Below are 13673 nucleotides of genomic sequence, written 5' to 3' on the forward strand. Positions count from 1 at the left end.
AATCTCCAATCTCTTACTTACCTCAAATTTTATTAATTAATTGTTTCAGTTTAACAATAAAGTGAGAGATTATTATAAAAATACTTAATTTATGTGTATATTAACAAAATTTCATCAATTATTTTTAATTTTACATATTTTTATTATATTTTGAATATATATTATACCAAATTAATTGTATTTAGAGTTAAGTTTGTATTATAATAAAATCAATCCAGACTACATACATTTTATATTTTATAAATTGAAAATTTCATATATAAATTCAAATTTTGGATTAACATATCGTATTAATTTTTTATTTATTATTCTTTTAGTTTTCATGTTTAATATTTTATTTCCACTTTCTAGAAGACATTTAAAAAATAATAAAAGAAAATAAATTATAAATTTTTTACTCACTTTCCACCTACCAGTGAAAGTGAGTAAGCCAATTCGTTCCTACGTCGCCTACGGCCGCCAATTCGTTCTTTAGTCGTCTACGGCCAAACGACGTATGCTCGAGCATCTGCCCTGATTTAAGAGACGGTTTTAGAAATCTTACGTCGCCTATGGCCAAGCGATGTATGCTCGAGCATCAGGCCTCAATTTAAGAGAGAATTTTAGAAATCGAGGGCAAAGAGAGATTTTTGAAAGAGACGTCCCAGTATATAACTTTTGGGAGGGAGAAGTTGAATAAAAATGTCGATTCATTCTTAATATATGAAAATGTCGATGTTAAACTGATAAACATGAGAAAATATGGATGGCAATGTCAATATAGCAATGAAAATCTATTGGATCTTGATAGGAGTGTATAGACTTTTACCTAATACTTAAATTATTATTATTATTATTATTCTTTTGAGAAAATACTTTAATTATAATAATATTAATAAGTAATAGACATCTGTAGATGAGTGAACATGATATGTTATGTCTCATTATCAAAACTGTGTGTACATAACAAAGCTTAATTTATTAAATACAGTAAACATCACAATTCACATGCCCCACATATTTAATTAGTCAGAGGCAGAATCAATCCTTTTCTATTTAATTAAATTAAGAAAAATATAAAATAGTAGATCATATCTATGAGCAATAGGGTGAGTTGAAAAATAAGATTATAGAAAGTCAAATTTCATATTCAATAAGAGAACATCATCTTAGACCAAATAATTGAGGGTTGAATATATATATATATATATAGGACCCACTCCATTTCCACCGGATCTCTGTTCACGGGATACCCTAAAAAAAGGAACATTTCCTTTCCAATTCATTTGTCATTTTGAGTTAAAAAGACGTGAAAGCACCTTTCTCTCTAAAAAGAACGGTACTTTCCCAGGTGTGAAGTGAGAGAGAGTTTCAAATAAGATACTTTTAGAAGCAAAAAAGTACCAAACCCACAAAAGCACAAGAGTTCCGAACCCACAAAAGCAAAAAAAACAAAACTGTCGACATTTTTTAGAGTTTATAGTCTAAATAGACACAAATTTAAAAGTTTGGAAACCAGTTGTACACTTCTAAAAGCGTAAAGACCAAACTAACACAAATTTGAAGGTTGAAGGACTAAACTTATAATTTAACCAAAATCTAAATCGTATTAAAATGCTACCAAATTTTTTGAACAGCCTACGGTCGACCCCAACTTTGCCTCCTAGAGAACTAAGAGTTTAAAAGAATATGAGATGTAGTTAATAGTATGAACTAATAAACAGAGAGGCATCTATATGTTTGTGGTTTCAAGATATCAGACCAAAAGAAAAGAAGAAAAAAAAAATCACATGTTTAAAGAGGTGTTGATGTTTTCCAAGGAAATAACAGCACCAGACTTGGACTCAGTATCTACTCGAGAGTGCGACATGAAAATATAAAGCACCCATAAGTGAAGGCATATAAGGTAAACTACTGACCACAATTTAGCTGCAGGATTTCTCCTTATAAACACCATGCCTGCTGCGTATATTGCATCCAGCTGCTGGATCAAGGATCCTAGGTGTTTCTTGCCGGAGTGGATCTTGTCCTCTAACATTGGTCTCAGTTTTGAACCTGAAAGTTTCCATTTTCCGGACTCCAAGTCCCTCCAAGAGGTGCTCGTAATGTCGTTCGTATTCACCATTGACTTGCTTTCTTCTAACTGCCTCGTCACGGCCTGCAAAAAGATCTTGTTTATTACTGCATTTTAGCAGATGTTAAGATGGGTTTAGGATGCTGAGTACCTCAATTCTGAAGAGAAGAGTGGCTTTCTCTGAAGACAGTGCCTCCACCTAATCAAAAATCAAATTCCAACAGCGAGTTCTTAACACATGGACTACTACTTTCTGTTTAATAATCTGACATGGTTTTGATGTAGAACAATAGGAGAACAGAAGGGAATAATTATGCAAGTGAATATTAGATATGATCACAACAGATAAGGATTGACAATCATCATAAACTGCCTACAGCAGCGTAGTAGAGCCTTGTTAAGAAACATTGGAGGACAAACCTGAACTTGCTTCTGAATTAGATGGTCAGTCATCTGGCCAAGCCTTCTCTTGAGTTCAACTTCAACTTCAGTTGGTTCCTCCATCTCTTTTCTCACCAACTCGATGTCTTCTTCCAACTTTTTCCCCTGTAATTCACAATTAAGACAAGACGAGTATGAAAAATACTAATATGTAAATTGGATTTTTAGGGGGAGAGAGCGTTAAAAGGATATAAAAGGATTGGAAGAATGCAAAATGATATATACCAATCTAAAACGAAATTCACAGTTAAATTATTATCCATCTGAAAAAAGAAAGAAACCAAAATGATGCTAAGGAACTCATGCCCTGATTTTGTATGACTAACAAAACTAATATTTCATGCCTATCAAAACTAATAATCAATTTGTTCCTCCGATTGAATCGGGGGCAAATGCCTACAAAAAGATCGTTTGGATTTAAGGAGTCTTTTGGATTTATGCATGGGTTGTTTATTCCTTATCCCAAAAATCCTATTTAGATCGGATATAAAATAATTTAGAATTAATAAATAGGATTTGGTTTGTTTATATTTAAATCTAAAATATGTTTAATATATATAATTTTGCATCTTCCTTGGATTGGAAAAGGGTGACACATAGACGATTGGTTCGATCTATTTCAAAAAGGATTGGAGGTTTGAAGATAAAGAAAACACAAGGCCGTCTGAATGGGTACACGTTGATTAGAATAGTTCATGGGAAGAAAAATAATAATATGGGATTTTCAGTTCCATTAATAGAAAAGCAAACCTTCTCCTGCAATTGGAGGACTTTATCAGTGATGAGAGAGTGCTCTGCCTCAAGAATCTCCAATTCAAATTCAATTCCTTTAAAAGCCAACTACAACATTTTGCAATAGAAGCTATCAGAAAAGTCAAATAATCTGAGAGAGGTCGTAATGTGTGACTTGAGGGGGAAGAACAAAGAAACTGCAACAAGAACACTCGTACAATCACAAGCAAATAAATTCTTACTGGCTTTGTTGATGTTCCAGCTTCCTGAGAGCTTGCGATCCTTCTCCTCAGTTCTACAACAAAGAGAGGGCTTTCAAGAACTATTAACACAAAAACGCTTCCAATATTGACCATACAAATATTTTCTATGATGGCCCAAATTCTATAGAAACACATCCACAATCAACATAGAATATCTGACATGATAATCCTAATTATAAACGAACATGGCCATGATCCACATGAATGCTCAAGTCACATGCCAATTTTACGACCAAATATATTGTGATAACAAAACGATATATTAAATGATAATCCAAACTCTGAAGATGCTTTTTTTTCCCGTATCCATGGCAAGACCAGTTTGTACGGAAGAAAACTTGTACCTTCATGACATGTTTCTTTCAATTCAATCTGCTGTCGAAGTCCTGCAACCCGATTACCCTGGTCCAAGAAGTTGAAACATAAAGCTTCATTGTTCTCATCCACTAATTATGAGTACGATCTAGAGGCAAAAATATTGCCTTTTCCCATAAGCTTACAGAAATGCTATAAAGTACAAACAAGAAGGTAGACATGACTATTAAACATGAAATTGCAGAACAAGTCATCCGTAGCCATATTCAGAAGTGCAAAGCATAAGAATGTTGTTTTGCAGCCATCATTAGTCTTCAGTGAGAAAATGCCAAATAGGGAAATAGAGCAAAACCTATGTTACTAAACCATTTAATTGGATCACGGTGCACATGCACTTTTTTAATTAAAAAAATTGCTAGATTAACCTAAAATCCTGGTACAAAGGCACGAAAATCGGTTAAGACTCAATTAGAGCACATGATCAACAATGACTTTTTATATCTTCACTGATGGAAGTTATGAGTAGTAGTCTTTCTCCATCATTCTATATCTTTGATAAATAAATTAGTTGATGGACATCATCTATTTTTATATGCTAGATCACTGTAAATTTATAACTACTTCGACTAGTAGATACTTTAATTTGGCTGTTAGATAAGGAGGGCCTACATATCTCAGTTTTTATTGACGCTTTTAGGTCAAATTTTTACATTATAGGATAGCCTGATTAAGTTCCAAGGGGGAATCATGGCTAATAAGAGCTAAACAGCATGAAAATCAACATGTCTTCAAACACATCAACATAGCATCCCTACCATCTCTCATCATACCTCTAATTCAAGATTCCATTGTACAGAAGCAAGGGTTTTTGCAAGATCGGCATTTTCAGTCTGCAAACCATATATTAATTCAGTAATGATTGAAAAAAATAATAATCATAAATGCTCGCGGAATATTGATTAAAAAACTTAAAAGATTTATTGCCAAAAGCACATATGGACAAACAGAACTTCAAAAACAGACATTTGTCATGGGTTGATTACCTCGAGCTTGACCATTTTTGCAAGGGCTTCTCTGCGGGTTTCATTGTGCTTCTGCTTCTCAAGCTCAACTGCTTCCATCATTTCCATCATAGACGTCTGCAGCTCTGAAGCCTGGATTTTAAAAATATATGGATATGCATTATAAAATAAAATCCATATTCCACACACAAGTACATGGGTTTTGTTCATAATCCACTGAAGACAGAGTACAAAACATGAGAAATGTATTAACGGAGATTCAAAGCCTCCATGAGAAATGTACCTCTTCTGCTTGCTTTCTTGCTCGATCTTCCAGTATTTTTTCTAGGCTCTGCTTCTCACCTTCCAGTCTAGCAACCAAGTCTTCATGTTCTTTGATAGCCTCCATGGCCTTGGCTGCTGCTTTCTCAGCCAGAATTTTCTGCCTCCTCCTTTTTATTTCTTCCTTCTCACGTTCAATTTCAGCATCGGAAGCTGAACCTGAGTCCGAATCCGAACCAGAACTTCCACCACTAGTTGAAGAGCCTGTCCACTCTTTTCTTACACCATCAGATATAGAGCTACGAGAAACTTCATCTGATTTATGCTTCCCAGTAAAACCACTTTCTTGATGACTTTGAGCATTTGTCACAATGGTATTCATATCAGATATCCTCTTAGCTTGATCTGTATCGGGCACTGTTTCTGAGGATTGACTATTTCTTATTGTCAGCGCAGAATCCTCTGAAGAAAAACCCTTGGAATCAAAATTCCCACCAATTTCATTTTTCTCCACACTTTTCGCTTCAACTACAATATTGCCTCCAGCATCTTTCTTGTCCAATTCTCGACCTTCAGAATGCATAATGTTTTTGTCATTTTTTAGATCAACTCTTGAATTTGACCCCAATGAAACTGAAATATTAGATTCTTCCACATCATTTGTCTTCCTGTTTAATTTCTTTCTTTCCCCAACGGACCTATTGCTCCTAGTGTTGTTCTGAGTTTTCTTGAAATCCAGCACCGACATACTAGAACCTGCATTACTTGGTCTGCGAACGTCTCTCTTTGCACCACGAACTGTAGGTGATCCATTACTGCGGGATGCAGTCGAAGTTGAAGGTTGATTAGGTATACCGAGCAGTTCGGTCCAGTCACTGTCCGTTAGTGTAGATGGCTTTGACGACGGTGAGGGTTTTGATGCGGCAGAAATTACATTATCCTGGTTTCTGCTTACATTCAGACTTAGATCACTGCGCAATTTGCCATGATAATCGTTATCTACTTGGTTCTTCTTCTTCAGCTGATCCTTCAAAGGTAAAATATCTCCCGTTTTGCCAATGGCTTCCAAATTATCCACGGCTGGAGGCCTTTCGCCCTTTTTAAGCGACTCCGCCGCTTGCTGATCGATCTGAATCGTCCATTTCACACAAAAATAAACAAAAACAAACTCGAAACGCAATAATCAAAACATACAAACATACACAGTTAATTTACACTATCAACACAATAATGCGCAGCTCGATTCACCATAAATCAGAACACACACGTCGTTTCGGATCTACAAATTTACAAATAAGGTACAAGCAAAAGAAAATCGAACATCATGACAACCTCCCACCAAAACCTCAGAAATCAAACCGTAAGACCAAAAGAAAAAGGGAAAGGGGAATTCACCTGCTGGAGAATGCTCTCAGCCGCTTTAAGCTTGGAGGAGATCCAATTAGCCATAATCCAAAACCACGATCCAGCTTCCTCGTTGAGAAATGGAAATCAGAGGAGAAACGTAGTCAACAGTGATTTACATTCATATTATTCTTTTTGCAAAGCATCGTCGTTGTGGATTGAGAGGTTGCAGTTGCAGAGAATCGGAAGGAGAAGGACGATAAGGGCAGGCGGGGGCGGGGGAAGCCGAGAAGGCTGCAGTGACAAGTAGGTTACGTGGAATGTAACACGTGGATTATCGCTGAAGTTTCTGCGCGGGTCCCAGGTTTTAAGTCACAAAGATTGGTGCACGATCAGTGGTCTGTCACGCGTGAGTGACACCGATACGGTAACCGACCAACTTCATTATTTTAACAATGGATTAGATCGTAATAATTATAATTATCGCTAATTTATGTTAAAAATTCCAAATCCTTCCAAGACTATTTGGCATTCATGAACACAAATATCTTAGGTAAATAAAAAAATTGAAAAAAGAAACTCTTTTAAGTTAAAAATTTCCCCTTCACACAGTATGTTACAACTTAATTTTCGAGACTAAAAAGATGAAAACTATTCCAATTTAGAACAAACCAATATGTGGAATCTTACACGTTCTCTTACAGTATACTCACTTGATACTTCCGACACACGAATAAGGACGGAGGGGAAAAAATGGTTTAAAAAAAACGAAGATATAAATGAATTCACTATTTATAAAGTAGAAGGAGACGTGAAAGTGGCTTATTTTGTCCCTTCAATTGTCTTTTTCACTTAAAAGGTATTTACCTAACACTCATGCCCTCTCTTAATTCCACACTTCTATACGTTTTTTTTATTTAAAAAACGATAGTAAATAGTTTTTTTTTTTAATAATATTTGAAGAAGAAAATTATTTTCGTTCATCAATCAACTATTTATTTTATTATTCTCATGGAGTCGAGAGAATTCACATTTTTTTTTCGAGAATTTTTTTTTCATAAACATAGTTGTGAGGCAAAGTCGTCTCTTCCCGATAACCTAATTTTTTATTAACCCTTTTACTTTTTACCATCAATGAAATGGTTGATTTTGATTAGTGCATGGCTTTTCTTACCATACGAGGGTTCTCATCCATTGTTGGTCGCCAAATATGTCAATATTGGAGCTTCTATTTTTGCAGCCAATCAAGATATTTTGTGTAGTTGAAACTACACAAGTTTAAAGGTATAATAAAGTGTATTACTATTTTAGAAGTCACTTTCAATACCACATTTCCATTTACAATAAACTAATAATAAAAAGAAAAAAAAAACATATATTAAAATTAAAATCCATAAGAAAAAATGGAATTTAAGGAAGATTATCCGCGTGATTAAGGGCCTTAATTTAAGGAAGAGGAACCGAAACGAGCAAGAGTTGAAATTAAAGATCGGCATTAATGGCGGGAGAACAGAACCAGATCCGAATTTCAGGTTACATTCGGAAAATTGAAAACAGGAACACTTGGATACATGAATACATAGATTCAGATTAAGGAGAAATGAGAAACGAAATGAAACAAAAGGAAAAATGGAAAAGGAACGAAGGATAGAAATCGACTTCGTTACCTGTCACATGGCTAATTGCTAATAACTTACGGAAAGCTAGGGCTAGGGCTAGGGCCCCGCGGCTGCAGTTCCATTCTGATTCGGCGCCTTGGATTTGTTAGTATCGCTCATCATCTTCCTAAACTCTTCGAAATTGACATTTCCGTCGCCATCGGAATCGACCGTGTGGATCATTCGTTGACAGTCTTCAATGGAGTAATTGATTCCGAGGCGAGTGAGGACGAGATGGAGCTCGGAGTGAGAGATGAGGCCGTTGTGGTCCTGATCGTAGAGGTCGAAGGCGTCACGAAGCTCCGACAATCCAGCCTCGTCGGAGGCCATCGGTTCCTTGCAGAAGGCGGCGAACTCGTCTATGTTGATGAAACCGTCCTTATCGTAGTCGAGATCCTCCATGACGCCACGTAGCTCCTCGTAGGGGATGGCAGAGCCTAAGGACTTGAGGACGGAATCGAGCTCGGTGATGGAGATCCTGCCGTCGCCATTCGAATCGAAGCGGTCGAAAACCTTGCGGAGTTCCTCGTTTTCATGGAGGAGGCCGGAGGGCTTCGGCTTGGCGATCTGGTCGGCGTCGGAGTTAGAGGACGTAATCGGATTCGAGTCAGTGGCCATTTTCAAAGATCAAGATTGGGGAAGACGACGACAATGAGGAGGAGAAAAAGAGGGTAGTTTTGATTTTGTGATGAAGAAATGGGAAGGGGAATTGGGTATTTATAGGGGGGAGGATTGAAGAAGAAGAGGAGGAAATCCGACGGCCGACGGTGTGTCCTAATATTTCTCTTTTCCCATCAAATAATAGATGCTGTCCTTGTTCTTCCACGGTCAAGGAAAATCGGCCCTCCAAAATATTATTTTAATTCGCTTTTTCTTTTTATTTTCAATTATTGTTTTTTTTAATTGCATTTTTAAGTCACAAAACTTTAAATATTATATTTAATACACCCATTATTTATATGTATATTATTGAATTTTTAATTTTAGGTTAATAAGCTTTCTGTTCTTAAAAATTATCTTGTAACAACTTATATTAGGGAGAAATTTCCACACCTTTATAAGCAACATTTTTATTCCCCGTTACACCCGATATAGGATCTCACAATGCACTCCCTTGGGGCCAGCGTCTTCGATGTCTTACTCTAATACTATTTGTAACAACTCAAGCCCACCGCTAGTAGATATTATATATTTTGACTTATGACTATCATCGTCAACCTCGTAGTTTTAAAACACATCTATTATATTATATATCAAATTAAAATTTATAATATGGAAAGTGATTAAAAAAGAAAAAAAATATGAGAGTTTATAACTGATTTTGTTTTTTGTTTTTTTTTTTTTTCTTCATAAAATGGAAATAAAAATACTTTTTTTAAATAAAAGATAAGAAAGAAGAAGAAAAAAAAACTTTTTTAATTTGTTTTTCTCTCACAATCCTCTTTTCAATAGAGGTTAAGTTGTAGATTAAAAAATAAAAATAAAATAATTTATTATATTCTTTTATAGAAAAGAAAAATATTTAAATTTTAATTTTTTAAAAAGAGATAAAGACAAGTAACTCATCTTCAAGAGACAACATAATGCCACTTGGTGGAGGTCCTTTCTTCAAAGATGAACACCATCCAACCATTTAAAATTAAAAATATTTAAATAAATAATGTCAGATTAAGTATATTTAATTAAAAGTTGAGAAAAGAAAAGTATTGGGAAAAAAGCTCCCTAAATACTATTTGAATTGTAATACTAAATAATAATTATGTAACATAATTAATAGAAATATAAATTTACAAGATCTATAATTTTGTTTGAAATAATAATAATAAATATAAATATAAACTTAGTTAGTATAATATTTTTTAGACATGTAAATACTATTATCTTCATTTATATATACACTTTTTAAAAATATTGTTCATCTTAAGGTTTATTTTCTATCATTATTTTTTTATTTTTTTATTTTTTTTTTGTGGGCAAAGCGTGTGAGATTTTCATGGACATCTTATTTTACTTTCTAAGCCCGTTTAATTTTTAGATTTTTTTTTTTCTAAAATAGCATTTATAAAAATAAAAATAAAGAAGAATTATTTATCTGTTTATTATTATTATTATTTATTTTCTCGCTAATATATCATAATCTTTAAAAATGTAATAATAACTTTTTATGTCTAATAAAGCATCCCATTTATTAAACACATGTGAAAATTCACCTACTTTATACACACAAAATTGAAAGGTTATAATCAAACCATACCCATTTGACTTTTGTGTTGAACAAAACTAAAAAACGGTTAAATTAGTAAGAAATCTATTAGATAAAAAATTAAAAGTTTTAAAAAATCTTAGGAACAAACTGAGCACCACCTTATAAGTTCATAGACTAAAATGTATAATTTATTATACTACTCATCCTAGGTTTGGCAGAAACATACAACTTAATCTTCATTATACTATTAATCTTAGGTTTAGGTAAAGAAGTTAAATGGCATCCCCTACACACCAACATTTCAATTCATACATGGAAATGAAAGGTAAAAAAAGAGAGGGAAAAAGACATTTATTCTAGTTTTAGCATTATCAAAGAAAATGCAAGGCAAAATAATCAAATTTATGCATAAAATCAGTACACATAACAAAAAAAGCTAAGAAATTGATGGGAATAATCACTACTTCGTCAGACAATGTGGAAAAAGAGGTCGATGTGATTGTGATAGCAACTTTTCTAATCATTTTCCTTTTTAGCAAGAACGTTTGTGCATATTTTAACAAACCCAGTAAGGAAATGATAGTGCGAAGTGATAGAAAGCTTATCTGATCACTTAGTAAGCACTTGGCCAAAAGTAAGCTGTCTCCGAGCTTTCATTGCATAGCATCACATCACCACCTTTATACCAAATAGTTACCTACGAATCAGAAGAGCAAAACTAAGTAATGAACAAATGTGATGAAAGAACTTTCAGCCATGCTTTGGAAGGTCTATTCCCGTCAGATTTCATGGTTTTGAAACCATGATTCTTTTACCAAGAGGAAAGGCATGATGGTTCAAGAATAGAGTCACAGGATTTGATGTTTTGAACGTCTAATCTCTGTGCAGAAAGACCGAGGTTTCATAAGTATCTAAACACCAATTTAATTTACATTTGCAAATAGTTCTTCAACTCTGTCTGGTCCAAGCCGTCTGTAGGTTGATTAGTTAAATCCTTGGGACGTGATTGTGTCATCTCATTTTGATGTAATTTGTGAAGAATCCTCCAGGTTACGGCATCAGGGGTTAACCCATTCTTTCGCATCTCAGTGACCAGTTGATAAGCTTCTCCCTTTAATCCCAACTTACATGCAGTATTGATCACAATATTGTAGCAAAAGATATTTGGAGAAACCCCAGAATCTGCTAGTTCATATAGAAAATGGCAAGCTTCGTTGAATTTGCTGGAGAGGCAAAGCCCTTTAAGAATAGCAGAATAAACAAAACTGTCATGAATCCTTGATGGCCAGACTATATCTTTCCAGAATCTCTTAGCTTCTTCGATTTTATTGGAATCACATAACCCATCAATTATCACAGCGTAAGTAGTACTGTCAGCTAGCACGCCATTACTAACCATTCTGTCAAAGGTGTCCATTGCTTGGTTTGCCTGTTGAAGTTTAAACAAACCTCGAATAGTGGCATTATACGTAACAACACCTGGCATAATGCCTTTTTCTGGCATTACTTTATACAATATATCAAGAGATTCCCGGATCCTCCCAACATTCAGTAAGCCACATATGATAGTTGTGAAGGTCACCTGATCAGGGTTGCATAATTTACCAATCATCATATCGTCTAGTACCTTTAGAGCTTCTTCAATGCTTCCAACCTTGCAAAATCCCTTGATGACTGTATTGAGGGTAATAACATCAGGGTGACAATTAGTTTGAAGCATTACAACAAGCGTGTTTAAAAGCTCGGTTGAGTTGTTTGGAAGGCAGACAGCTCTCAAGTATATGTTGTAAATTCTAGTTCTATCCACGCCTTCCTTGTCTATCATTATTTGAAGAACTTCCTTAGCCTTTTGGATGTCAAGCTCTCGGCAAAGACCTTCTAAAAGAACCTTATATGTATGTTCAGATGGTGAGTACCCAAATTCAACTCCTTCGACTAACAACTGATAAGCCCGCAGACAATTTCCCTCCTTGCTAAGCCCATGGATAATAGAATTATATGATAGTAAACCAGGATTAAGCCCTCTCCTCCTCATTATATATACAATTCTTGAAGCCCCGTCATGTCTTTTAGCTTTACAAAGTGAATCTATCATCTGCCCATAAGCAAATTCCTCGGGCACACTCTGCCCCTGAGGCATATCTTCTGCTATTGAAAACAACTCGTGGAAAGAACCCGCTAGACATAGAGAATCAACAAGATGGGCAAAAGCTGCACTGTTCACAGAGGGGTTCGTTTCTCCATTCATCTCCTCCCAAAGCTTGCATATAAATGCCTTCCCAGTTTCAAAATCCCGTTTGTAAAGAAATCCATGAATTAGAACACTGTATGTAAGTGAATTAGGCACCACATCATTCTCAGGCATTTCGTCAAACAGTTCCTCAGCAGCAGATACATTACCAGCACGGCAGTATCCATCAATCAAGGTAGTGTAGGAAACAACATTTGGACAATGACCTCTACTCTTCATATCAAATAAAACCCTATGAGCTACATCCGGTAGTGAAAACTTACTAAACTGATCAATCAAACGATTATAATTCACTATTGAAGGAACAAACCCAGGCTTAGCATCAAACAAACAAACAAGCAAGCGCAAGGTGCAATACGGAGATCGATAATCAAGCAAACGAGCAATAAGAACATTACAAGTACGTTCATCAGGCACACACCGGGAAGCAACAGAGAGCATAAAACGGCAGTGCGCTTCATGAAACCGGCGGGCATCACAGAGACTATGGATTATGCTACCGAGATTGAGAGGATGCATTTGGTAGCCGTGAAGGCGAAGGGCGTCGAGTAGCCTAAGCGCTTCATCGACATTTCGATCCTTGGTACAGAGACCATGAATCTTCTTCGTCCAGTAGGAGACATCGGCGACACTCTCTTCGGGTGCCCAGTCTCGGCCGTCCGATCCATTTCCCGGCTGGTACTGCCGGAAATTGGCGGTTCTGGTGAAGAGGTTCGAGAACGATGGCGTAATGGAAACGATTTTGGGGGATGTTTTGACCGAGAGCGATTGGCGGGCCGCAAGAAACATTTCAGGCGCATTCTTCTGAGGACTGAAGCTTTAAAATTCGCGGCAAAAAAATTCGGTTCGCCCCTTTAAAGCGAACCGAAGGGGGCTTTTTTGCCCAATATTGTGGTTTTTTTTTTTAATTTAATTTTATTTAATAATTAACAAAAACAATTTAATAATTAGAATATTGTGATTTTTTATTTATTTAAGAATTAGAATATTGTGATTTTTATTTATTTAATAATTAAAAAAAACAATTTAATAATTAGAATATTGTGATTTTTTATTTATTTAATAATTAGAATATTGTGATCTTTTTTTTTGTTAATTTAAATAATGTTATTAGGTTTTAAATTTTA

The 13673-nt window shown here is 35.2% G+C and overlaps 3 protein-coding genes across 3 annotated transcripts; all 3 read right to left on the bottom strand.

Annotated features, from left to right (window-relative positions):
• Positions 1-1657: 1657 nt before the first annotated feature.
• On the bottom strand, positions 1658-6735 carry LOC111430004 (golgin candidate 2-like). Its single transcript, XM_023066097.1, has 10 exons — positions 6483-6735; positions 5110-6216; positions 4848-4958; positions 4635-4694; positions 3834-3891; positions 3469-3521; positions 3245-3334; positions 2474-2599; positions 2205-2252; positions 1658-2137 (listed from the first exon to the last, which is right to left on the bottom strand). Exons 1-10 carry the CDS (start codon positions 6534-6536, stop codon positions 1766-1768), a joined length of 2079 nt encoding a protein of 692 aa, XP_022921865.1. The 5' UTR covers positions 6537-6735; the 3' UTR covers positions 1658-1765.
• A 1163-nt stretch (positions 6736-7898) lies between these two features.
• Positions 7899-8918, bottom strand: LOC111429663 (probable calcium-binding protein CML27). Its single transcript, XM_023065606.1, has one exon. It carries the CDS (start codon positions 8705-8707, stop codon positions 8147-8149), a length of 561 nt encoding a protein of 186 aa, XP_022921374.1. The 5' UTR covers positions 8708-8918; the 3' UTR covers positions 7899-8146.
• Positions 8919-10655: 1737 nt separating this feature from the next.
• Positions 10656-13364, bottom strand: LOC111429668 (pentatricopeptide repeat-containing protein At3g18020). The gene is made up of 2 exons (XM_023065612.1): positions 11228-13364; positions 10656-10992 (listed from the first exon to the last, which is right to left on the bottom strand). The coding sequence occupies exons 1-2, from the start codon at positions 13333-13335 to the stop codon at positions 10989-10991; spliced, it is 2112 nt and encodes a 703-aa protein (XP_022921380.1). The 5' UTR covers positions 13336-13364; the 3' UTR covers positions 10656-10988.
• Positions 13365-13673: the final 309 nt, after the last annotated feature.

This window comes from Cucurbita moschata, unplaced genomic scaffold (assembly GCF_002738365.1).
Source record: "Cucurbita moschata cultivar Rifu unplaced genomic scaffold, Cmos_1.0 Cmo_Scf00032, whole genome shotgun sequence".
In the NCBI taxonomy this organism is placed as follows: domain Eukaryota; kingdom Viridiplantae; phylum Streptophyta; class Magnoliopsida; order Cucurbitales; family Cucurbitaceae; genus Cucurbita; species Cucurbita moschata.